The sequence below is a fragment of the Crocodylus siamensis genome, chromosome 1, assembly GCF_052110815.1.
Source record: "Crocodylus siamensis isolate JL-2025a chromosome 1, ASM5211081v1, whole genome shotgun sequence".
Lineage (NCBI taxonomy): Eukaryota > Metazoa > Chordata > Crocodylia > Crocodylidae > Crocodylus > Crocodylus siamensis.
Genome location: NC_143395.1, coordinates 43,931,390 through 43,958,922, shown reverse-complemented (window position 1 = coordinate 43,958,922; position 27,533 = coordinate 43,931,390). Strand labels below are relative to the sequence as shown.

The window sequence follows — 27,533 nt, the reverse complement described above, 5'->3', positions numbered from 1 at the left end:
TGAAGGTGTTCAATGTAGGTGCTTGAGCCACCTCCGCTGGCAGACTGTTCCAGACCTTGGGGGCTCGGACAGTAAAGAAATTCTTCCTTATGTCCAGCCTGAAACGGTCTTGCAGGAGTTTGTGACCGTTCAACCTCGTCATCCCTTGGGGCGCTCTGGTGAACAAACGTTCCCCCAGATCCTGGTGGTCACCCCTGATAAACTTATAGGTGGCCATCAGATCACCCCTGAGCCTACGCTTTTCCAGGCTAAACAGTCCCATGGCTCTCAGCCTGTCATCGTAAGATCTGTTTTCCTGATCATGACCTCTGATCATGCGCGTGGCTCTCCTCTGGACTCTCTCAAGCTTCTCCACATCCTTTTTGAATTGCGGAGCCCAAAACTGGATGCAGTACTCCAGCTGCGGCCTCACCAAGGCCGAGTACAAGGGGAGAATGACGTCCCGGGATTTGCTCGAGAAGCATCTATGGATGCACGCCAGCATTTTGGTTGCTTTACTAGCCGCAGCATCGCATTGGAGGCTCGTGTTCATCTTGTGGTCAATGATGACTCCCAAGTCTCTTTCTTCTGTAGTGCTATCCAACGTAGCACTGCCGAGCCTATAAGGGTGCTGCAGGTTTTTCCTCCCAAGGTGGAGAACCTTGCATTTATCGGTGTTAAACACCATCAGGTTCTCATCTGCCCATTTGCTGAGCCTGTCCAGGTCAGCCTGGATCACCCGCCTATCTTCTGGCGTTTACTTTCTTGCAGTTGCAACTAGTGCCTCAATGTTGGCACGTACTTAAGCAAAGCTGTTATAAAATGAATTTATAATTCGTATCTATGTGGTACATTACAAAACAACACAACACATAATTATACTTCTTTTCTTCAAGAGTCTAACTTCTCCATAAAGCCGTATTTAAAATTAATGTTTTCAAAGTGGATTTTAATCCGTCTCGTTCTCTTTGCTCTTTCAATTAAGGAACTCTATTACAGCAGGCATAATATAATGAATACAAACATAATTAATTTATACTCTTCATGAAGACAAGCCTAATAGAATTAAGTGGATTCTAAAAAAAATTCTATAGGTATTGGGAAGAATATTAATCGAATTCAGTAGTGGGCAAATGATTCCTTAAGATGGTCACAAATCTACAGACAGGCAGCATCTTGCTAATGCAGCTCTATGCACTTGAAAATAGTAAATTAAAATGTTAATGTTTTGCTACCTCTATGAAGGCAGATGTGCCTATGAAAAGATAATAGAGAAGCTACTGAAATTATACTCCAAAATAGTTACATCTGCTAACTAATGTGTATAAGAGCCATTTCATTTCTGGGATGACATGCTTCTTTCCTGTGAGGCTAAATCGGTTGATGGTGGAGGTTCCTCATGTTCAAGTTAACAGCTATTTTTCTCCAAGATTAGGGGAATAATTTGAGGGAACACGGCAAGAAATATCTGGCAGAGATTTACTGTAGGTAGTTTCTCATATTAGTCAAACAGAACAGCATGTCAATGACAGAATATGAAAATAGGGGCAATATTAAAGAGTAAGGGTTACTCGCCCCTCTTCGTACAGAGCTGTCACTTTCTGATGTGATGCCTGAACTAACGCAACTGAACTTTAACTTTTCTGCTGAGAATATACATTGTTATCCCTCCCCACCGGTTCTCATTATTCACTTTCTCCCATTCCAGTGGAAATAGCCTCCAGTCTCTTATTCAGTGGTGCAGAACTTAGATGTTACTTAGAATGATTAGCTAAGGAAGCCAATGGCTAGCCATTTCTGTTAGGAATGAGTTGTACTGACTGCCGTGGCAGGGGGAAATATAAGGTAGAAAGAAATTACAATTGTTTTAAGCTCCTTCTTCAGAAACCTGGTTTCAGAATGCAGAGGGAACAAAGTCATAAGGAAAGTGTACGCCTTCACACAAACAGGAGTTTGTGCAGTGTTTGAAATCATCAGTAATTTTTCCCCACAAAGTTTTATCAATGAAGAAAGAGTTCAAATAGAACCAAATTTTAACTTAATATAATTACACTATCTTAATTTATAAACATTTCTATGGTTGCACATGGAGATTTATTCCTCTTCTGGTTTCCTTCAACTGGCCTTTTAACAGATGTTATCCAGAATACCAGGTGCTAACTTTTGTACTAGTATCTCAAAATAAGTAAATAAGAGTGATTACAGGCATTACAAAACATGACTTGACAGCAGCAGATAACACATCATCAGAGGTCTGCATTCTCTCTGTGAGCATCTAAAAAAACTTGACATTGCCAACTGTTTCATAGCCCTAGGGTGACCAGCTGGAAATGATTCACAGGCCGGATTAGAAAGCATTTGGATAGTCTGGATACTTGTTTGCACTTCCCATAAGTAGGACTGGAGGCTTCTACCTGTTCTACAAACAAGATCGAAACAGCTTTCAAAAGCAAGAGCACTAGCTTCTCCCAGCCATGGAATGCAGGAGGAGGGGTGCAGGGGCTTGCAAGTGAGGGGTAGAGGCAGGGCATGAACATATCCCTATCCCCCCATCTACTGCACTCTCCCCTTCTTCCCCGGGAGGCATGTGGCTTCGGGCCCCAGCCTGGCCTAGTGCTGGGACAACCAGCCCATCTAGGGCTGCATGCAGGGGGGCTCCTACCACTGGGCTGAGCCTTGCCCAGCGGCAGGACATACGTGGCACCGGGCCACTCCCAGGTCTGGTGCCAGGTCTGGTGCCAGGCCAACTGGCATGTCCAGGGCCATTCCAGGGGGGCGTGAGAGGGTATCCAACAGCAGGAGCGCTGCTCCCCATGCAGCCCTGGATGAGCTGATCCTCCCAGCACCCAGCCCGGGAGCAGCCAGGCACTGTGTGCATCCCACCACTGTGCTGAGCCCTGTCTCCTGCCTGCAGGGAGTGGGACGCACGTGGCTCTGGGCCAGGTGCTGGGAGGATCAACTCATCTGGGGTCGCATGGGGAGGAGGGCGGGGGAGAGTCTCGCTGCTAAACTGAGCCTCTTCCCCTGCCTGCCCAGTGGCAGGACAATCAGCCCATCCAGGGCCACTTGAAGGGGAAGAGACAGTGGCAGGAGCCCCCTCTCCCTCCACATGGCCCTGGACAAGCTGATCATCCCAGCACTCGGTGCCACATGAGCTCTGCTGCTGGGCTGAGCTCCATCACCAGCCTGCCCAGCAGTGGGTCACCTGCAGTGCTGGGCCCTGGCCGGGCCCGTCACTGGAAGAAGTGGCCTGTCCAGGGCCACACTTTGGGGGGGGGGGGGGGGGGGCAGTGGTGGGTGCCCCTCCCATTCTCCCATTCAGCCCCAGATGAGCCAATTGCCCCAGCCCCCCTGCCCCATGTACATATCAGGGTGCAGGCTTCCACTACCGACTGCGTCTGGAGCTGCACCGGGCTCTTTCAGCGGGACAGGCCGCAGCGCTGGGGGAAGGAGGCTGCAGCCACCCAACCCACTCTCCCCACACTGAGCACAGCATGGTCCGGCCCCAGCCCCAGCCCACAGTGGCAGCCCACCCTGCCCTGCACGCAGATGCGGGAGCACCCCCCCCCCATACCCTCCTGGGGTGCCCCCCTGGGCTCCTTCCTCCCACCCCCCGTGGTCTTTAAATCTTATTTAAATATGAATGGTCAAAGTACCGACTGATACTGTAAGACAGCTTGTTCATCACTGATAAATACTAAGAATGGTTTGTCTGTCTGACTAAGTTAGTTCAAATAAACTATATTGTGGCCAGTTTGCCTGTCTCAGTCTCAGTCTTACTCTCAGTCTCGTTCTCCTATCTAGGCACGACTCTTGAGCAATTTTATGCTCAATATTAATTGTGAGAAGCTTAATAATAAATTGTGTAATCTCATTTATTTACTAATGGTCTTTGTTTTTCACCTGGCAAGACTTGTTATATAGCTTGTTCTGGAGGGTGTGAGCTTTACCTGCATCCAAGCTGTCTGATTAGATCCTTATAATTGAGCAGCTGGAATTAGGGTGCTGAAGAACAGTGTTTTTAAGTCACAACTGCCTGGTTGATCCCAGAGACTCAGAATCAATCTGAGGCTGGGGGGACCTGCCCTGCCCTGCTCCAGCCCAGCAGGCGGGGAGGGAAGGGGTGAAGGTCAGATCAAGGCTCCGGCAGTGAGACAGAGAGCAGGGCAGAGGCAGGAGCACGGGTTTATAGCCCCTCTCCCAGCGCTGCCATTACCTGCCCTGAGCACAGTGCAGCCCAGCCCCCCACCAGGAAGAGCCTGGTGCAGCCCTGACCCTAACCTGCAGTTGCAGCCCACCCTTGCCCTGTGCAGATCCAGGGGGACATGCCCCCCATAGTTGCGCACAGCCGTGGACGCCACCCCCCCACTCCCTGCAGCCCCTGGAAGAGCCATGGCTCCATCCCCATGCCCACCCCACTCAGGCAGCACCTGCCCCTGCTCCTGCCCCCGGCCAATTCCCTCCCTCACCACAGGGACCTCGATCTGCACCCCCCCATACAAATGTCTCTTCCCATCCCCCTTGCCTTCCAAAACAACAGACTTATCAGCCAGACATTGCTCTTCAAACTGCCAAGTTACCTATGGGAAATCGGATTGGTATCAGCCAATATGCCTCCTTAAAAATCAGCTATTGGTATCAGCTCAAAAAATCTCTATTGGTACACCCCTAACTGAAATGACTGTGGGTGTGTCTACATGAGATGCTACTGAGCAGTAATGAGTTCCTGCGTAGTAGCTCATTACTACTGCATAGTAGTGTCTGAAAAAAACCCATGTGGGGACAGTACTGTGCAGTAACACCGGTTACTGAACAGTCATTTAGTTCATTAGTTATGACTGGGCTGTAGCAACTGCGCAATCTGCCGCTCATGTAGATGGGGCCAGTAAATACTAAACCAATTCAAAAGATCAGATCTTCAAACATATTCCGTTTGTGAACTATTGTGTTTTCCTTTTTTCCCCCATCACCAGAATAGCAGGAGAATCAGTATTTTATTTCAATATAGAAGTTTTAACATGAAAGTTAACACAAGAAAAAGAATCATATAAATTGTTGCATCTATTAAAGACCAGATGTCACTACATCCATTCAGTGTTAAACAGCGAGAGCAGTATTCCTGAAATAAACTTTTTCAAGTTCATTAACATTCAACTTTGCTATTTAATGAATAGCTGTTTAAATTGAGGGACCCACCTGAACCATGCTAATATGATAACTATGAGATTGAGCATTAACACAAGACGTGCATAAGACCAGGTGAAAAAATTTCACCTAGGGGTGCACCGAAAAAGATTCTCTTGGTTGATACTAATAACTGATTATTAGCCAGCCATAACGGCTAATACTGATCCAATAGCCAATTTATACGAGTGCAGCCAGGCAGTGTGGAGAGCAGAACCTTGCAGGTAAGTCTGTGGAGCGGAAGAAGCATGGGGGAGGGAAGCAGTGTGGAGGGCAGATCGAGGTCCCCATGGTGAGTAAGGGAGTAGGGCAGGGGCAGGGGCAAGCACTGCCCAGCCAGGGAAGTGAATAAGACCCCAGGGCTGGGGCAGGAAGTGGGACAGAGGTCCACGTGGCTCATCCAGGGCATAGGGTTAGGGTGGGGAAGGAGGATGGCTTCCTGCTGCTCTGCGCACCCTTCAGAGAGGCATAGGGGGGCATGTGGCCCCCCCAATTTATGCACAAGGTGGAGGCAGGCTGCCCGCTGCAGGCTCAGGGATAGGGGCGGCACCAGCCTCTTCCCAGTGGGAAGCCTGAGCCAGTGCTGGGCTTGAAGCACGTAGGTGGGGAAAGGGCTCAGCTGCCCAGGGCAGGCAACAGTCCTGAAAGGAGTGGTTTTGGGGAGACTAAGGCAAATTTGGGGGTGGATATAGCCCCTCCCAACACCCCCCCTCCTTGCTCATGGTGCTCTGCTCTGCTGCCTCTCCTTCAGAAGCCCCCCATGGGTAGGAGACACACAGCCAGCATATGGCTTCTGGGGCAGTGGGGCAGAGAAATGCCTGAGCAGGGGTGGTGCCCTGAAAGGGAGCTATAGCCACCCCAAAAATTAGCCATGGGGACATGTGCTAGGAACCACACACCCAGCCAGGTGGGGGGGAAGCTGTAGCCAGACAGATCCTACTCCAGTGCGCAGAGCTCCAGCTCCAGCTCCTAGCTACCTTGCACCCACTCTGCCTGCCTGGCTGGGCATGTGGTGTTAGGCACATGTCCCCATCGCTTCCCTGCACTACATGCTGCCCAGAGCAGTGCAGCAGGGGCAGGAGGAGGACGGGGTGCCACTAGAGGCAGAGGGAGGCAAGCAGTACCTGAGCAACTGCAGGACAGCCCTGATGGAAAACTGTGCACATTAGCTGAGAAGGATGTAGGCAGAAGCGTGGCATGGGCTGCCCCAGTCAGAAGCAGGCAGGGCTCAGCTCCATGTGGAGCACTGCAGCAGCAGCCACAGGCGGGATGGGGTGTGGGGGGAGAGGGAGCAAACCGCACCACCACCACACCACCTGGGGAGTTCTGCTGCATGCACCCCCTGCCCCTACCCCCAACTGGCTCCCGGGACCTAGTGTTTAGGCAACCCCCCCACACCACCCCACACACCCACATCCAGATGTAATATACAGAACTAAAACTTTATTTTGAGGTATTATGAAATTGCTTCTGTAGAGACTACTCAAAAAAACATAAATCAAAATTATTTTTTGAAATAAAATTAAAATAAGTTAAATAGCATGTTTGATTTTTAGTATATGATTTGGTTTTTTATCTATAATTTATTAAAATGCATCTTCTGAAAGATTGTGTGTGTGCAGCATTCAACAACTCACCAAATCTCGTTAAATGGCCCACCAGCTGAAAGAATTGCCCACCCCTAGGTTAGATATTTGTAAGGCACTTGAATATGGATTTGGATGCAGGGCCAAGTCTCTCCCAGCCTCTTCAAGCAGAAGGGCATAAAATGGTATCATTTCACTCTCAAATTCCTATACTTTGCCCACATCCTGGAATCAGGGGAGTTCTTGTCACCCTCTCTCAAAAAAGGGCAGGAGGAGAAGGTACAGAGAACAGCAAAAAGATTATAAACAGACTGAAATGGCTTCCATATGAAGAGAGACTTAAAAGGGTTAGTGGTCTCAGCTTGAAAGAGAGATGACTAAAGGGAAGACATGACAGAGATCTATAAAAAGTATGGCTCGTGTGGAAAAAGGTGAATAAGAAACAGTTACTTACTATGTCTCACTACAAGTACTAAGAGAGTCTTGAGGAAATTATAAGGCAGCAGGTTTAAAGTAAACAAAAGGAAGCAAAGTCTTCTTTGTTCACATATAACATCTAATGGAACTCAGCCAAAAAGATGGGGAAAGGAAACCAAACAGGTTCAAAAAGGAATTAGACAAACACATGAAAGTACACGATGAGCTATTAAATACAAGTCAGAGATGAACCTATCAATATGCCAGTTCTTCTGAGAAAACATATAGCAAAGACTCTGCCCAACTTTGCAAGAAACTATCCATCATTTCCAAAACAAGCTGACACATGAGAAAACTACACTTTAATGGCTTTTTTCAGATAAGAGGTCACTCAGCAGCGTATAACAATGACTGATAATGAATAAATACACTTCTGCGTACAAATTTTACTTCTGCTATGTTAACATTGTAGTTAGGTAATTCCTGGACAGGCTGTACAAGGAAAGGTAATAAAGTGCTCTTCTTAGGGCAAGAGTTGACCTTTTTTCCCTAAATTCTGGCTGTGTTCTAAACTAAGAAAAGTCCCAACATGCTGTTTGACATGACCCGAGCAAGTCTTATCTATGGAAGCTGCTTCGAGATCTTGGTAAAAGAAATCACAGGTTCAGATGGTGGATGATATGCTCCTTCCAAGGCCCATTCTCTTGGAGAAAATTACCATTTCCTTTCCATTACCTACAGCTATCATCTAGTTCAGATCACCTGGTCAGAGTGATGAGTAAAAATTTGATTCTCTGCATTCACGAGCTGAGGATGTGGAAGACAGGCAATGCAACCCTGCCCTTAAGATGATAGAGTGAGATGTGGAAGAGATAACAGGAATTACTGGGTAAGACCCTTGCGAACTCTGATTAATTGAATGCGTCTGTGCAGGATAGCAAGATTGCCCAATAGAGCTCATTAAGAATTGGGTTTTTGCTTGACACTCTATTTGTTTTCTTTCAATTTAAGTTAACATTCTTCAGCAATGAACATGACTTGCCTTCCACCCAGACTTAGGATTTACTTCCCTGGTGCCATATGCTCACTCATCCTGAAACCATGCATCACTGGGTGTGGTGCGGTGCACTGCAGGTCAGTTCTTCCAATTCAAAACTCTGATCAGCATTTTTCAGAAATATAGGACAGAATTCTCTTTACCCTTAGAGCCAATACTGTCATGATTCTGTAAGCCACCCTGAGCAATTTTGTGTCATGTTAGTATCTCCCAGTTGGAAATACTGAGTTCCTGACTAGCATGAAGGTTACCTATATTTAGGGCCTTGTTACACGGTAATTTTGGGTGGCTCCTGGGGCTCTTACCACCTGTATTGTCTTCACATTAACACCCGACACTGGATTTAAGCACTCCTTATTGGCTTAAAATTGGACCACTCAAGGGCAGGATTATCCGACCTGTACTACCCAGCTCGTATTACGCTAAGTTGGAGCCACTCTAGGCTACACTGTAGCGTAAACACTACCGTACTCCACCCTTGCCCCTGCTGGCCTGGATTCGGCCCACTGTCCCTCTCCACTCTGTCCAGCACCCCAGATCTCCACTCACTGCACCCTCCTGCACCTACTTGTAGCTGCCCACACTGTCTGTCCCAGGGAGCAGGCAGAGAAGGGTTAACCTGTCTGCCTGCTCCTGCTGCTCTCTGGGTGGGCTCAGCTTTGAGAAGAGCAGCAGCCTGGCAGTGGTTGCTGGACAAGCAGGTTAATCTTACCTGCCTACTCCCCTGTGATAGACAGACGAGCAGCAACAAACAGGGGTGGAGAGGCAGAAGGGAACCCTGAGAAGCCCGGGGGCCAGAGGGCAAGCCCAGGATGGGGTGTGTGGGAAGAGATTCTTCTTTTTCATTCTCTAAGCCCCAGGTGGCCTGAACATATGACTGCTCCAAACTTAAGCTAACACTAACACCAATCAACATGTGTGTGGTTCACAGTGTGTAACAAGGCCTTTACTTTCCACCAGTAACACAGGGGGTGGGAGGGAGAGGGGGAAATCTCACTCAAAGGCAAATGCAGCCCAGGGGCACTACAGGGAAATCAGAAAGATGGAGTCAGACCAGGGTTTAGAAAAGAGAAATGAAGTTTAGAATTTTCTTCAGAAAAGTTCTTGTCACAAGAAGTTCCTGTTGAGTTTCCCATGCTTGTAGAGGGCAGATCAGACCAGGGGCAGCTCCACAGGGTAGGCCATTATCTCACTGCAAGAGACAGACAAACTCTGGTTCTGTCCCTAAGATGCAAACAGGCCAAAACCATCTATCATAATCACTCTTCAGCTGTTATCACAATGCATAATAAGGAACAAGTAATAGCAAAAGTTCTCAATCTGACAATATCCTTTTAATCTTGCTTCTGAAAAATCAAGCTTCCCGCATCTCCCAATTTCTAGGTTCCAAAGAATGGAGGATTAAAACATACACTGTGCTCCAGGTTCAGTGGAGTTACTTCAGTGAATGTATTACAGCAGTGGTGCTCCAACTATCTGGTCCCATGAGCTTGATGAGTGGCACTGGGCCAGTCTACAGGCTGGATCCACTACTCGGGAGTCAGCCCATGGGCTGGTCAAGCATCGAGTTGTTCAACAAGTGTAACTGGGTATATTGACCCGACCCAACACACCAGCCTGACCCTGCAAAATGGCCTTACCCTGTGCACCAGCAGGACCTCACACCAGATGCAGCTGCATGCCAGCCCATCCCTGCAGGTAGCCTGACCTCAATGTGCCAAATGTGGCCGCAGAGCAACTCCACACACTGACACAATATTCACACAGACTAACATTTTTAATATTCTGACCCAACTACTAATCTGTGTATAAAAACATAACCTTTATGTACCAGGCAAACTGAAAACATGTATGTCAGCAAAAATATATGAAATAGCATTTCTTAAAAAGGAAGAGGAAAAAACCCACTTACTTCCCAATGTTTTCAGGTAGTGCCTGCAGAGAGATGTCGTTTACAGAAAGACACGTTAGGTTCTGTAATTCAGGAAAGCTTTCAGGCAATCTGTGGAGATATTAATTCAAATACATCAAAGACTTCTAGTATAGCAACTATTCTTATTAACTCAGTGAGGTTTTCTATTCTTGTGAAAAAGAGAATGGAGGTGACCATTTTATTTAAAGAGATACATAAATAAAACCAAGGAATACTAAAAGAAGACTAGCACAGGAAATAAAAAAGAAATGCCAGAAGTAAGCTAGATAAGGTTAATTTTGTTCTATGTATCAAGGTGAAGAATACATGAATAAACATATGTGAACAAATAAAGGGAGTGAGTATATTTGCTCATATAAATTTAAAAAAAAAGAAACATAAAAGATTTAATAGTTTTCTAGATATAACAGCAGATATAGTTAGGGAAGGTGTAAAGGAGATTGGAGAACCATATGCTCATGTGAAGTAAAATCTTTTTTTGTTGTTGTTTATAGCTAATTGTTAAGGACACTTTGAGCATAAATTCTCAATCTGTTGGAACTGGAATAAGCCTCCTACTGTCTCCTATATTGCTAAATCCAAGGGGGTCCTGCCTACATGGGAGGGTCACAGTATAGAAAAAGGGTGCCCTCCTGTGGAAGATTAACAAAACCTCCAAAATGATAAGCATGTTTTCTCTCCCATTTTATAAATGTAAAAAAGCCAGTATAAGTGAAAAATATTTAAGCAGATATTGATTAAAAATACTCTAGTAGCATCTATAAAAATAACCCAGATAGATTATTTCACGATATTTACTACATACACACTAAAATTCTTTAAAGAAGTTGCTCACAAGTTGTTCAGCTCAGTCATGTTATTTTAATGTCCAGTTTGTGTTAACTATTTTTTCATTATTTTAAAAACAAACCTGTTACATTTGGTAGCATACAGTTCCTTGCTTAAAAAAAGGAACTGGTTAACACATGACACTCTACCATGACTTTCATAGTTTCTCAAAAACTATCTAGTACACGCTCATCTATAACTACACACCTATTAATGGAAATTTTCCTTCTCATTTAAGTGATTACCTGTTCTACTATGGCAAAAAGATTTAGGCCTTCATTCTCCATCTTGCGTTACACCAATAACTCTACTGAATTCAGGGAGACTCCTATTAAGGCTGTGATCACAAAATCCAGCATGAAATGCAGCACAGTGCAAGACACTATATAGATCTACTCACTGAAAAAAGATCCAGCTTTTGATGCATACCCTGGAACTGCTTCTTAAGTCTTAAGCTAGAAACAGAAGTCACAAAATGAGGTGGATCAGCTATACCACGATATATCTTGGCATAGCAGATCCACTTCATTGGGAAAAGCACGTCGCTCACTGTCCCATTCATTCACACTGCAGGACAACAGGGACTGTGTTCTCCTGGGGCTTGAGAAGCTCAATCTTGTGCACCCAAGGAATTCCTATACAGGGTTGTGCCCCTCAAGCCCCTGGTGTGTGAGCCGATCTTCCCCAGTTAAGAGACACGCCCACAGGATTTTCTGGGCACATCTTTAGCAGGGAAAGCCCAGAGTTTCCCACTTACAGAGATGCATCCCCCAGGATTTCTTGGGTGTGTCAAGCCAAGCATTCTCTGCTTAAGCAGGGAACCCTGGGCTTTCCCTCCTTATATATACACATGGGAAATCCCAGGGATGTGTCTCTGTAAGCAGAGAAAGCCAGCCAGATAGGATCCCTTCAGCCCCTGGAGCATCTACATGCATGGGAAATCCCAGGGTGTGAAGGATCAGCCCCTAAAGCCTCTGCAGTACCTATACAAAATGCCAGGTCCTAGCTAGCTGCACTCTCCTGCCACAAAGTAAAGAAGATGTGCTCCACCAAAAAATCAGCACAACCTGTACTACCAGCAGTCTAGGAACACAGCTGACAACCAGGTCAAAGTGGAAGCATGACTTCTAGTTGTCACCACAATCACGAACATATGGCTGCCAGAAGCAGCCACATTTTTTTGCCTGCTCCACTCCCAAAGGCAACACCTGAGGCAATTGCCCTTATCAACACCCCCCCCCCCACACCAAGTTACACCGATATCTATTGGGGTTGTTGGTTGTAGCCATGTTGGTCTAAGGTCATAGGAAGACAAGGTTCTTTGGGTAAATGTGATATCTTTTATTAGACCAACCACCTGTGTTGCAATCATAAAGTTTTATGGCAGCACAAAGGTGAGGAAAGCTACCTCAGTTTCTACCTTGACAGCAAAGCAAATTCAGGTTATCTAAGCACTCACTGCTTCATAGCTCAGCAGCATTCAATCCCATTGGGTCCCTTTGCAAAGGAGAGTCTCACTCTTTAGGTGATTATATTCACTCTTAGTTCTTAAATGTTACTGTATCACTAAGAAATCTTGCATGTCACTTTCTGATTTTTATATAATGACATGCTGCATTTAATGCACCTCAAATAATGGAGATCATGACAAAGATTCAACGTGTCACTGACTCTGAAGCTCATATTTGTTCTTCAGGGCATGCGAAGAACGCTCTTCATAGGCTTTAACACATGACTGGAAACTTAAAATAATAAACTATCATTTGAAAACATTATGGTTTTTAATTGAAGGTCTGGGTTAAGATCCAGGGTTACTTATGCTATCGAATTTACATTTTTCTCAAAGTTTGTCAGAAATCCCAGCCTGGAATAAGTCTATTTTTCATGTACATAAAACTTACTCACTTTGAAAACTGAAAGTTCATCAAAAAGTTTGACAGCGAAGGCAACTCACTGCAGGGGTGACGGACACTGAATGAGAAGTACGGCATTTCGTATCTCCCTATGTTCCCAGCTTTAACACAAAAACAATCCCTTTCTCTACTGTACAGACTGGCAACTAAGGCAGAGTGATGTTGTCATTTTCCATACCTTTGTGATTTATTTTCGCGCTTAAGAAACAGATGGATTCAACCCAGAAAGGATTCACCCGTTATAACCACTATTACATCAACAGAAAAGACAATAGAAAACCAACCCTTTGCTAGAATAATATGAACACATACAACATCAACCTGAAGAAATGTAATAAGCTAGCACACGCTTGTGGTGTTCATGTTCTAATGCTGCATTAACTGCTTGTATAGTTAGCCCAATGTTATTCGGTTGTGAAAGAGGATGTTATTGCCTAATCCAGTGGTGCTCAACCTTTTAGCCCAGGGGGCTGGATGGGCAATGCCCCTGTCCATGCATGAGCCGGATCTCCCTAGTAGTCCCAATCCCAGGCCCAGAGCAGGTACAGCAGGGCCCCAATCAGCTGGGCAGAGGGGAGTGGGGAGCAGCCTGGCCCCAACCTGACTGTGACAGGGGAAGGGGACTTCTTGCAGCCCCGATCTGGTCCTGCCTGGAAAGGAGAGAGAGGATATGGCCCAGCCCCAACCTGGCCCCACGAAAGGGGGTAGTGTGGCCCTAACTCAACCCCATAAATGGCAGGGTGCTTGACGTAGTCCCAACCTGGTCCCACAGAAGGGAGGGGGCTTGGCCTGGCTCTGACCCACTGTGAGGCTTGGAGTTTGGGAATTTGGCAGTGGGGGAAGGTAGCCACCACTCCCCCACTAACAAATTTCCCAAATTTTGGGGAGCCCTGGAGGTTGGATACCATGGTTCCACAGGACAAATGTGACCTGTGGGCCACAGGTTGAGCACCCTTGCCTTAGGTCATGTTACAATCCAACTATGTTGCATTAAAGCCTCTGGAAAGCAAACATCCATGATGCACTTAAGTTATTCTACAGTGATCTCTACATCACAGGTGTCAAACTCATCTGGCCCCATGGGCCAGAGGAGTGGCACAGGACTGGCCCATGGACTAGATGGGCAGCACAGGGTGCCCACCCCCCCCGCATGTCAGATCCAGCACCCATGTTGCCCATTCCAGCTGATCCACATATGGTGTCTGGTCCATCCAGACTGGGGTGGATGCCACATACAGCATGGATCCTGAACTAACTGGAGTGGTTACTATGGGCAGTGCAGTCCTAGACACCTAGAGCAGCACTAGGTCCAGCATGCAATGGACTCACAGAATCTTCCCCCTTATATCTTTGATACCCCTGGTGTACATGGATGCAAGAGCAGCATATTTAAAAGGGATCTATCATTTCAGTTCTGGCCTTCCCTGTTTACAAACCTCTAGAGCAGTGATTCCCAACTAAGGTGATACAAGATCCTTCGAAGGATGTTGTGCAGTATTAGCATTGGTAAGCATGCAAGCACATACACATACTTCAAAAAAATAATACTCAGTAGAGATTTCAAAAACATTCTGACCTGCTGTGATCCTTCCAAGTTCTTTGAAACAAAAGAATTGCTCTATTATTTTTCCTCGGTCAAAAAAGCAATTGATAGCTAAGAGCAGCTACGGTTAGTAATGGGTATTGAAGACTTTTTGTCTTATTTGTTGTTATATATGTAGTCATCCAAAGAAAAAATAAAAATAGCAATTCCTTCACCATCTGGTTTTCTCTGTAAAACACATCAATTTTCTAGCAATAGACACCTTCCCTCTTGTGCTACTGCTTACTTTTGCAATGCTTACATCATTGTTAAAAATCAAACACTCATTAAACTGAAGCAGAGCAACAACAACAAAGTGGAGTTCTTTCAAACTAGCTAAAACAGGGGCCTGTCAAACATATGGCCCATTGGCAGGACCCAGCCCAGGAAGTCATATGAACTGGCCCCTGGATTGATGGACCAGCCCCAGACCTGGCCCCAGTGCCGCAAGCTACATGCAGTACATGGGCTGGATCCAGCACCACATGTGCAGCAGACAGCCTGTACCCCAGCCTCCTATGCCACATGCAACACCAGGTCCAGTCCAAGCACTGCAGGCAATACAAACCTTGTGCTGGCACCAGAGGCAGTGTGCACATCAAGTCCCTGGGCCAGCTAGTCAAGCACATGGCATGTGGGGTGGCCCAGCCATGCACACTACCTATGGCATAGGAGGTTGGGATAGGGCACATATGCCACATGGTGCCCCTCTAAACTCAGAGCCAGTGCTCAGGGGTGGTTAGCAGGATGTTGCATGAAGTGCAGGCTCCGTGCCGCACAAGTGGCCAGCCAGCCCCACAAGCTGTATGTTGGACTGGCTGGCACTGGAGCCTGCTGTGCATGTGGCCTCCAGGGCCAGCACAGAACACATGTTGCCTACAGCATGCATGCAGGCCCCAAAGCTGCATGCAGCACTGGGGTCCAAGGTGTGGGCTGTATGTGACAGCCTGGACTGACCCCCTGTGCTGCCTATAGTGCAAGTTTGACATTCTTGGACTAAAATGAGCAATATCCAAAGGACACTTTAAGAGAAATGAACATTATTCTGTGTTTGGTCCTATGCAGAACATGGAAGGAACAGGGCAGACTCTTTCATAGGCCAGGACAGGAAGGAGTAGCTTGATACTGGCAAAGCCATTGCTTTGTGTTGGATTGGCTTTTTGTTATAACAAGCACAAGGAATGTAGATATTAGAGAAGCAGCAGCAGCAAATGGCACTGCTGCCACCACTACCAGTGTAGCTTGGCTACATGGTAGTGCATAAAGGCATGTTGGATTAGCCCCAACTCAGATGTCAGAGGCTTATCCCAATGCCATGTCATGAGAGCATGCAAGAAGAGCCAATATTTGCATTGGTTGAGTTAATCCCAATTAAAAGCAGTGAAACATTTAGAGTTTGCATAAATGCATTGACACTGGTTTCAGACCAGTTGGTTTAGATTGCTAAAATCAACATACAGACAAACCCTATACATGGAAAGAAACAGGTGAGAGTAGGATATACAGTAGCCTTGCTGATTTATGTTGCTGGCTTCTAAGTATCTGCATTCTTAAGAACTGACCAAGTTCATTAGTTCCAGGTAGCCTATACCTTTGGGGTACCAAAAAGTGGAACATACACATTTAAATTTGAACCCTGAGCACAGCCCTGTAAAAGAAACTGATCATGTCTGCAAAGAACTCTTGCAAAGAACTTCATAATTTTTTGCTTCAATTAAGAATTGAAGATAAATGAGGTAGATTTAGTATGAAAGCATTGAGCAAAAGGCAGAAGTTACCTGGTCAGTGGATTTCCACTAAAGTCTGCTACCTGTAGTGCTTTACAAAATGAGATGCTTTCTGGAATTTCAGGAATATCTGTAGAAAGAAAAAGCAATAGTGTTAATGACTGTACTATAGAAGACAGTTCTGAAATTACTGAAGCAGTCTGAAACTGGTCACCTTAATCAAAGAATATCTCGAATATTATATTTTTAGAGTCACTAGTATTTTCAGGTTGAATGTATGGCATTAATGTTTAGAAAGGCAGCTCTAAACTGACTCCAATTCAGCCAGTTTAGTAACTGCCTCTCTCCCATGCTCCTCAAAGCAGATGGAATACTCTTGTCGTGGGACAAAAGCCTGTCAGTTGGCACATTTTTCTTCAGGGTCTGTTCAGCAGAAGCCAAAATTCAGCTACCTTTAGGCAAGTCCCAGATGAAGAAGTTTAACTGGTCTTTTGGTAATCTGGAACAGAAACTTGGCTACAAGAGGTAGTGGAACAAAAAGCTAACAAAATGCATGCACACATGGGAACATCATCGTATCTCCTAACATGTAAAAATATGGTAGTATTGAGTCACTCAGTGATTCAAACAGTAAAGTAAAAAGTAAAATGCTTTCAAGTCTGATTTAAATCTTGATATTCAGATAGACATACCCCAAAACAGATTTAGAAAAACTGCCTACTTTATGCACATTTCCAGTCAAATGAAATACTCTCAAAACAAAGCTCACCAAGGTTTCATGCTTCCATGCTATTTTGATACACAACCAACACTGTGAGCCTTGGGTACTTGCAATAACCTCCAGCAAAAATATGATAACATCACATGGACAAACTTCTAAAGGATTAATTAGACTTCAGAGCCTTTGATTTTAAAAGGAACACAATTTATATTCAATACTATATAGGTATACACAGGAGAACGGCATGTCCAAATTGTAACAGCAATTAAGACCTAACATATATGCTTTCCCCTTTCAAGTGTACATTTCTTTTTGAAAAAGAACTTCCCCTTTATCTATACTGATTGAGAGAAATTATATGGGAATCGCAGTTTCAGAACGTTTACTGGCGCAACCTCAATCTTTCATTTTGTCTAATAAATGTACCTCAGGAGTAGCTGTCATTGCTACATCCGAACAGGACTAGATTCAGTCCATTTAAATCAGATGCCAAACCCCTTCAAGAAGGGTAATGAAATGTAAAGATTTGGACAAAAATGTCCACAACAGCAGTAAGATAATTAGTTATGTCTGTTGGTTTATATTTACCATGTTTTAGAAGTGCTTACGAATAGCAGCTGATACCTACTCAATGGACCTGAATCAATAGCGTTTCATAGTGTGAATGTAGCTCAGAGGAACAGTAGCTTGTATCTGATTATAAAAGCAATAGGCATACACAGCTTCTGTAGTCCTATTAGTTCAATAAACCAAGGGCAGACAGAGCTTCTGTCTGCCTAGCACTCATTTTGCTATCAAGTTAAAATAGGTTTTGTAACAGGTACAGATATTCCAAATATTTCTTCAGTCTGGGTAAAAAGAATGGTTTATTGTCCCAGAAGACCTCTGCTTCACAATCTAGCCAGGATGAAACCTGTTATTCATGTGTCTCTTTTAGGTGGAATCAGTGTTTCTGAATAGCAGCATTCATGGGGGCATACACTAGGTGATAGTGGTGGGAAATCCACATGACCCGAGGGATTCAGTCTCCACTTGTCACTCAGGTTCACAGCCATGGGGTGCTTCTGGATCCTCTGCTGTACCTAGATTTCCAATTGGTGGCTAGGAGTACTTTTCACCAACTCTGTCTGGTGACAAGGTTGAGACCCTTTCTTTCAGATTTGGATATGGCTACCAACATACATGATTCTGTAATCTTGAGTCTAGTCTACTTCAGTGTACTCTGTGTGGGAATGGCCTCTATGATCATGTCAGTTGCACCTGATGCGGAACGTGGTAGTCTGCATTGATAGGGGCAGGGCATTAAGAGCATACAACTCCAGTACTCTGCACTAGCTCCCAATAGCTTTCCAGGTATAATTCAAGGTACTTTCAAGGTAGTGGTTTTGATGTATAAAGCCCTAAATACCTACAAGACTACCATCTCCTTTATGCCATCATGATCACTAAGGTCAGCCAAGAGCAACCATCTTCAAGAGTCTGCACTGCCTTCCAAAAGTTTTCCAGGCAAAATGCAAGCTTTTGGTTTTGACCTAAAGCCCGCAAAACAGCCTGGGCTCTATATCTACAGAACTACCTTCTACTTTATGCCCCATCATAATCTGTTTCCCATGGAAAAACAAAGAAAACCATGGATTTCCTATTTTTATCAGAAGAAAATTTAGAAGAGAAACACGCGGATTTCCCCCTTTTGCAAACAGCTCTACAGGCTGGCTGAGTTCCAGCCTATAAGAGCTGTTTGCAAAAGGGTTAGGGAAACCCCCAACCTTGCCCAGAGGGGAAGGGAGAGGGGGAAGGATGGGGCCCCACACTTGCACTTACTGGAGGCTGCTTCAGGCTCACTATTCTTGTTGGACTTAAGTGGGGTTTCGGGGTAGTGGGGCAGGGCTTGTGGGGGGAAGCTGGCTAGGGGCTGAGGGAGCAGGGAAGTTTGCAGGCAGCCGGGCACTCTGGCCAGGAGCGGGTTTGCAGCCTTCCTGCTCCTGGCTAGAGTGCTTGGCCAGCTGCAAACCCCCGCCCCTCCCAGTCAGCACTCCAGCCAGGGAGTGCCCAAGCTGGCTTGGGGCTCAGGAACGGGGAGGTGACCAGGTAGAGGGTGGGGTTTGCAGCCTCCCCTGCTCGGGCACTCCCTGGCCAGAGTGCTGGCCACGAGTGGAGGCTGCAGCTGGCTGAGCACTCCAGCTGGGAGTGGGGAGGCTGCAAACCCCCTCCTGGCCAGAGTGCCTGGTCGGCTGAAAACCTCCCCACTCCCTGAACCCCCAGCCAGCTTGGGCACTCTCTGGCGTGGGAGCAGGGTTTGCAGCCACCCAGGCACTCCAGCATGAATACTGCAACCCCCACATCCCCAGCTGGAGTGCCTGGCCAGCTGCAAACCCTGGTTTGCAAACACTGTGCTCCCTGCTCTGCTGCCCTCCCCCAGAAGCTCCAGAGCACAGCATGTACAACTGGCATGGCAGGACACAATGGCGCCATGCACGAAAGCTGCCTGCCATGCTTCCTCTGTGTGCACAGGGGCTGCGCAGGCTTGTGCCCCTCACTGCAACCCCTGCCTGCAGAGGAAGCGTGGCCAGGGCAGCATGAAGCTCACAGTGGCAGGCAGCTTTTGTGCACAGCCCCCCTGTGTGCTGCTGCACCGGGTTGCACACGTTACATACAAACCCTCAGCACACACCTCCACTTCCCACCCGCCACACAGATCTGTGGGGCGCAGGTCCCGCTGGCCCCCCCAGAGTGCATGCTGCCACTGCAAGCTGGCCCTGCCCGAGCTGCTGCAGGCAGCAGCAGGGGGGAGCCAGCTCATGCTCCTTCTGTAGCAGCCGCTGCCTTCCACTGGAGCAGCGGGCTATGGACCTGGGTCCCTGCTCCCATAGCCCTGGCAGCTGGGGCCCCCTTCAATAGGGTCTGGAGACAGGGGCTGTGGGGAAAATGAGGGACACCAGCAGGGCTGTGGGGGGCATTTAATTTTAACCACATATTTTGCAAGTTTTTTATCAGCGAATTTGTAATTTTTTTTTATCATGGAAAACCAGGATCCCTGGCTATCACTGCCACAAGGCTTGGTGAACAGATTGGAGACCAAACAGATATTTTCCCAAAGGTCTGACTTTACTCAAAACTTTCTTGACCAGTCAAGACCTACCTGAATTAGTATGGTCTCTAGTCACATTGACTGTTTTGCGATATTACCCTGAAAGACCAGGATTTCCAGTCCATATGATTAACACCCCAGCTATAGACAATCAAAAAGCCCAAGGTTGAATTGATGCCATCTTTGCAGGTTAGTCTAAGGTATGTAGATCAAACTGATAAGCAAGTAAACAGACATTCACTTTTGATTCCAGCAATGCAGCCTCATGCCTGCAGTGGCCTAGGCCAGAAGCCAGTGGAGGCACTAGAGCACACCTCCCTAATCAACTGAAGTAGAAAAGGCAAGCCAAGGCTAGCCCACGTACCCTATGAGGGTTTGTGGGGGAGGTGCAAAGCATCCTGGAATGCTGGGGGACCAGAAGTTAACTTGAATCTGGAGGGGAACTGTGACAGAAGTTCAACAAACCAATTTAATCTATTTAATCAGTTAATAGGGCTGTGGGAAACAGCACCGTTTCATTTCAACTTCTGTTTCGCTGTTTCAAAAGGACAGTGTTTTGTTTCACTGTTTGAAAGCATTGTTCTGTTTCATTTCATCAAAACTGTTTTGCTATTTCGACATATTTCAATGTTTCGCCCATAGGCTATAATGGGGAATCACAAAAATGCCTATAACTATGTCATTTCTTGCCTGATTCACATGAACACATCAGGGATGGTAGCCCCTGCTGAGGCCATGAAGCCTGCCAAGTTTCAAGAAGATAAGTGCACGGGTTTCTGGGAAACTGCACCTCAAACTGTTCAGAGCAAAACTTGTGTCACTTGTAAGTGTGAAGGCACAGAGAAAACTCAGTTCAAAGAATACTTTTTAAGCTGTTTTTCCATCCCTCCCCCAGAGCACTGGGATTGGAACAGACCTCAGGCAAGGATCACAGTCACTGGCCAGCTACACATTGATATCAGAGCAGTCCTTCCCTCCTCTTCTCCTCCCTCTCCTTAGTTTCTGTTTCCCTGAAAGCTAAGCCTGGCTTCCAACCTCGAAACGTTTCAAGTGCCCTCATTTCATTTTGAAGCTGTTTCAAAGCCTTTCATTTTGTTGTTTCAATTTCACTGTTTTGAGCTCAAAACGCATCAAAACAGCTTCAAAACTAAATACCCGTCAAAATTTCACACAGCCCTATCAGTTAAGTCAGATTCTACATCCACCAGGTTTATCTTAAACTGATTTTGGCCATTTGGAAAGTGGTTTATGTACACTGAACTTCTATTGTGGTACAAATTTGAACTGGTTTTTAGTCACTTATACCACTTAGTGTTTCATTTCTATCCCTAGCCCAGAACACTATGGTAAAAGTCAAGAAAAATCAAAAGATTTTGTTAGGGTCGGAAGAGACCTCAGTAGGTCATCAAGTCTGACTCTCTGCTCTGGGCAGGAAAGAGCTCTGGGGTCACACAACCCCAGCTAAGTGCTTGTCCCGTCTCCTCTTGAAGACCCCCCAGGGTAGGGGAGAGTACCACCTTCCTTGGAAGCCCATTCCAGATTTTGGCAACTCTTACTGAGGAAGATCTTTCTAATGTCCAACCTAAAATCTGCCCTCCATCGATTTGTGCCATTATTTCTAGTTACTCCATGGGGTGCCCTAGTAAATAGAGCATCTTCTATTCCCTGCTGCCCTCCCCTGATGAATTTATAGGCAACCACAAAATCACCTGTCAGACTTCTCTTGCAAAGGCTGAAGAGATCTTGGTCCCTCAGTCTCTCCTTGTACAGCCCTGCCTGCAGACCTCTGACCATACGAGTGGCCCTCCTCTGAACCCTCTCAAGATTCTCGGCATCCCTCTTGAAGTGCAAAACCCAAAACTGGATGCAGTACTCCAGCTGCAGCCTAACCAGTGCCACATAGAGGGGAAGCATCACCTTCTTGGACCTGTTCGTCATGCATCTGCTAATGCATGATAAAGTGCAGTTAGCCTTGTCGATCACTTCATCACACTAACAACACATGTTCATCTTGCAGTCAACTATGACTCCAATATCCCTCTCCGCTGCTGTGCTGCTGAGGTCATGCCCCAGCCTGTACGTGTATACAAAATTAAACAGAAGTCAATGCAAGTTGAAAAGTGCTTCAGCCACAATTAATGATCTGAACTTTGAAGGCACATAATTTAGGATTACGCTAGAAGACACCCTGGTCTTAAAAGGCCATTGAGCATCCCAAAGGAGATTTAACTTATGTATACTGACTTCACTCCTTAGCTAATCTGTTGCATCTTTAAGATAAATTGTAGCTCTCTTTCTTTCAATGTGCTGTTAGGCACACACAGTGTGTCACATGGGTAGTGTCTGGGTCTCACTGTAAAGCACTGGGTTCTTCCTGTGGGCTGAACACAGAATCATAAAAAATTAAGGTTGAAGGAACCTCAGGGGGTTACCTGTAATGTAAGAACACATCCTGCAAAGGAAAAATCCACAAGGAACTGCTGAGCTTGAAGAACGATAGAAGCAAGCATTATTACCTAGAACCTGAGATTTACAATGCATTAGCTTTCTTCTCTGGGATAAAAAGAAGCCACTGGAAGTAAAATCTTTCCCTGAATTCTGGCAACAGTTCTTCTATAACTTGTAGGTGACAAAACAATAAAAGTGCATGCACCCATAAAAGACCATACCTGGTTAAATGCGGTAAGATGGTTTCCAAAGACTGGTTTTGGGGTCCCATGAAATTGCCAGTGCATCATAGGACCAGGATACACTGCCAACAATGAAAATACCCCATGACCATTGTTTTACCTGAGGTTGTTTCTTAGGATGAAGAGTTAGGCTGCTTGGTGTGATCAGACAAGAGTCCTTCAACAGATCTGGGTGTAATGGCAATATGGGCTACAGCATAAGCTCAGCTGTAGATGCCTAAGAGCAAGGTGGCCTCAGCCTCATAAAAAGAGTAATGAGAACTATCTGCATGTCTACTATAGCTGCATACCTTCAAAAAGCTTTAGTCACAGCTGGTATCTAATGCTTGAAACCATGACACTATACACAGTTATGCAGCACCATGGCTTGGCTTTGGCATCAGAACCATCACAACAACCCATGCCAACTTTTTGTGTTACCAATTGGCTATACCCCATTCTTAGGTGAGAGTTTTGATAGAAAGCATGTTATTTTGCATTCCACAGTCACATTCAGTCAGAAGGTTTGGTTATTTGTCACTTGTACTTAGATACGCAAAAGAGTACGGTTTCCTCTTGAACAGGTCAAGCTTCTTTGGATCCTTTGTATTAGCAGTGCTTGTTTGGCATGGTTTAGTGTAAACTGCTGAAATGGTAAAGGAGTCCAGGTTGAGAAGGCTATGGAAGTTGTTGAATACTTCTAGATGTAGTATTCAACAGTAAGGTGCTCCTCAGCACCAGAGGAGGTCTTCAAGTACTATTCCAATAGTTAACAAGAATCACCAGCATGCTAAGCATTTATCTGGTCTACTGGCCAGGAGGAGTCATATAGTCATAGAGAAGTAGGGCCAAAAAGGACCTCCAGGGATCATCTAGTGCAACCCCCTGCCTGATACAGGATCAGCCCTATTCCAAACCATCCCATACAAACCATAATTGAAACTCTATATAAGACTACCCTCAACCCTGACGCAACATAGACCTAACACCCGAACCTGTCACAGGTAAAGCAGGAGAACCACAGCAGCCAATGTCCCACTTCTATAGAAAGTCAATATCCGCTCAAGAGAGAGCAGAGCACCACTCCTCCCCCGCCCCGCCCCGCCCCACCCTCTCCCCCACTACAAAGGAAAACAACCTCCCCACAGTCAATACCCAATATGACCATGGGGTAAAATTCCTTCCTGACCCCAAATATGGTGAGTGGAGGGGCAAGCCCTCTAGCCAGGAACCCAGCCATAGCTATAGCCAACACACAATGCCTCTGAGCAGGGGCGATGTGTACTCAGGGTGCATGCACATGGGTGTTCAAGCAGCCCAAGCATGGCAGTGCACCCCCTACAAAAAGGTGCTGCTGGCAGGGCGTCTGCAGGAGATCCCCCACTTACTATCGCTGCTCTCCCACCACTCATGCCACCACCATGCCCTTCCAGCCGCCAGAGGCACACGTTGTTTATGCCTCTGAGGAGGCTTAAAAACGCCCTGACATTTATAGCAGAAAAAAGGAGGGAGAGAGGTGGCAGAAAAAAAACCCGACAAAGCCCAGAAGCATGGGAAATATGATCATCCCCCAACCACTGGCTGTCCAGCTTCTTTTTGAACACCTCCAGTGATGGACAACTCACAACTTTCCCAAGCAGTCTATTCCACTGTCTCACTATTTTCAACGTGAAGAAGTTTTGCTCTGGATATCCAAACCAAATTTACTTTGCTGCAACTTCAAGCCACTGGTCTGCATCTTCCTCTCTGCAGCAAGACAGAACAGGTGCTTTTCCTCTTCTTTATGGTAGCTCTTCAAGTATTTAAAAGACTGCTATCATGTCTCCTCTTAAGTGCCTTTTCCACAAGCTAAACATGCCTAGCTCCTTCAGCCTCTCCTCATGTGACTTGCTCTCCAAGCCCACTTTTGCACTCTCTCTAACTGTTCCCTATCCTTTTTTAAATGTGGAACCCAGAACTGCAGTGTTCCAGATGAGGCCTAACCAGCGCTGAGCAGAGAGGCACCATTACCTGCCACATTTTGCACCAAAAACGTCTATTGATGCAACCCAAAACTGTATATGTCCTTTGTGCAGCTGTTCAGCTGCATCACACCACAGACTTGCATTAAGTTTGTGGTGTACCAAGACTCCCAAGTCTTTTTCCATAAAGTTGCCAGTGCCACCCAGCCAGGTGTCCCTATTTTGTATTTTTTATTATTACTTCCGAGGAGTCATAAAACAAACGCACCTTGCATTTGTCTACATTTGACTTCATCCTGTTAGCTCTAGCCCAACTTTCCAATCTGTTATGATCTTTCTGAATTGCACTCGCATCCTCCAACATGTTCACAATCCCTAATAATTTTGTGAGGAGGCATCCACTGTGTCCATCTTTCAAACAGCATTAATACATTGCAGAAATTTAGGAGCTTAAGTTTTCTCTATTTAGAAACCTTAACAAAATGGCCTGATTTTCAAAAGTAGGAAGGTCTAAAAATTCTTACCACATTAATTCTATGTGGTAAAACTGCTGAACAACAGGGAGTCATCACTCGCTATCAGAACTGAGATACTTGGGCTAGAAAAATGGATAAAAATACTATTTCATTTAGGAGATTTATCTAGTTGTGTTAGATATAACTATTATGGACCCTGCTTAAAAAGTGAGTTTGTACAAGTAATATATTCTTCTGATACCTTTTCAGTACTAAGCAGAAGCATCCAGCTGCCCATGTTGCTTCAGAATGAATTACCCTGTTAAAGGGTGAGCTTGAATAAGTCAGACATTCTTCTGTACCCTTACTATACTAAGCAGATGCATTCAGCTGCCTGTGTCGCTTCAGAATGAATTGAGGCATTACATTAAAGCAGAGATTGCAAAGGCAGTGACCTTATTTTATGTGCAAGCTTTTCCCCATCAGAGGGCATCCTAACCAACTTAACAAGAAAATAAATGACGCACAAGGGATACTAACCCTTTCTGTATTGTGCCAATGCACAAAGTAGATGCAAGCCTCATCTCCTCCACCTACTTCCCCCCACCAGAAATTAAATAAGAAGCCAAACAAAAGAAAAATCATGGCACAAGGACTAATGATGGCTTTTCACTGACACAGTTTTATTTTATTAGCACCTTCCATGTCAATGGCATCCAGAGACCAAATCTAAATAGAGTACAAGACAAGTGTGGAGACCACAGATAAGCACTTAGAATCACTCTCTCAGACACAATGCCAGCTAGAGCTCCCAAACTGCATGGCAGTAAGGCACAGTTACTTGCTATAAACAGTACAACATTTGCTTCCTGCCTCATCTTCACTGCTTTCCATTCCTCTCCAGACATTTGTCTGGGGAACATTTCTGGATGTTGGACGGTTGGTTGGAATGCTTTTTGTTTGGGCCTTTTTTTTTTCTTTTTTTTTTTAAAATCAGTTCATAAAGTGCCTTTCTTCCCAACTCTTCTGTGTGGAGCAAAGGCAAAGGAAGAGACAAGTTATATACTAATTTTATGATAACATGAAAAGTAACTAGTAAAAGTTGGTAAAAGATCAGAGTTAAGGTTGCCTTTTTAATTAAAAACAACTTCAGGAAAGGATCAAATGAACTGCAATATTTAGCCCACAAGTTCATTTTAAAGCAGATCTTTTCAATATTTTTGCACTCCTTTTACTTAAAATGTTAAAGAATAGGTATGAAATACAGGCCAAGATGAAATGTTGTACCTCACCCTGCCTCAGACCAGGGCCTGGAGTAGATGACCTATGGAGGTCTCTTCCAGCCCTACTTCTTCATGATTCTATGATCCTACATGTCAAGAATTATCCTGGAGTGTTATTTTAGTAGAGGGAAGAATGAAAACAATGACATACCCACTGTTATAAATAAAGAAGTCCTCCTGTAACTCTTGGATTTCAATGGATTGTGCAGCTTCTTTCATTATCATTTACTACCTGGTTTCATTGTGGACTCTAAGTAGTATATCTGGGCCAATACTAAAAGGCAGTCAAGTAGGAGAGTTTCCTCTCTACTGCTAGAAAACACACACAAATCTGACAAACATCCAGGATTTTTCTAATACTGCACATTGATGATCTACATTTACACATGCTGTCCCAGATGTTCTGGTATACAGGCTTGTGCAAGCACTGCTAAATAATAAGACTATAAAGCAAGCCTAAGCTCTATGACGTATGACAATGCAACTGCGCTGACAGCTAGTGAAAGTTATGCTAGCACAAGTGGATAAAAATAAAGCTTGGCAGTCATGCATGTTAAGAGGATATACCTTTTCCAGGCAAGGTTGCTCTTTGGATATTTATTGTCCTAGTTTAACTAGGAATTGTGCTTGTAGCCAATAACCTAGGAAGCCTGCCCTACTTAACATACAAATGATTTATGTGAAAGGTTTGAAACCCGGAGGAATTATCTGTCTTGTCCAATTCAAGGACCGCTTGCTTCAGAAAACCTCCACGTAGTTTTCACGTTTGGTTTAGCACTATTCAGTTTTTTTCTCGTGAACATTTTATCACTAAGCTCCTTTAATTTTGCCAAGTATCTATTTAACTTAGAGTGAAAGCAAACTTATTCTGGAAGCTAATCAAAATTAAGATTCTCAGCTGTAAACAGAATGAAATGTATTATGTAGAGCTTGTACTTCACGTCTCCAAAGCACTTAGTGACAAATTAATGACTTCATTTGCCTACCCAGCAGCTGCATTTTGAGAGTCTGTGAAATATTCCACAATAATTTTTAATACCTAACTTGTTTTGCAGGTGGAAGTTGTTGGTGAAGGTCTGGCTGTTGCATTCCAGACAGTTATATGAGAGACTCCTATTTTGGGTTATCACAGATTTCCAGCCTAAGGGCC

At 45.3% G+C, this 27,533-nt stretch overlaps 1 protein-coding gene across 1 annotated transcript in view; it reads right to left on the bottom strand.

The window, feature by feature from the left end:
• The window catches only part of LRRC1 (leucine rich repeat containing 1), a 116,272-nt gene that overhangs the window by 47,683 nt on the left and 41,056 nt on the right, over nucleotides 1–27,533 (bottom strand). Inside the window, exons 3-4 of the mRNA XM_090033868.1 lie at nucleotides 16,258–16,336; nucleotides 10,136–10,225 (exon numbers count right to left, since the gene is read on the bottom strand). Of these exons, the coding sequence (XP_089889994.1) occupies nucleotides 10,136–10,225; nucleotides 16,258–16,336 (169 nt within the window). The remainder of the gene's footprint in view (nucleotides 1–10,135; nucleotides 10,226–16,257; nucleotides 16,337–27,533) is intronic.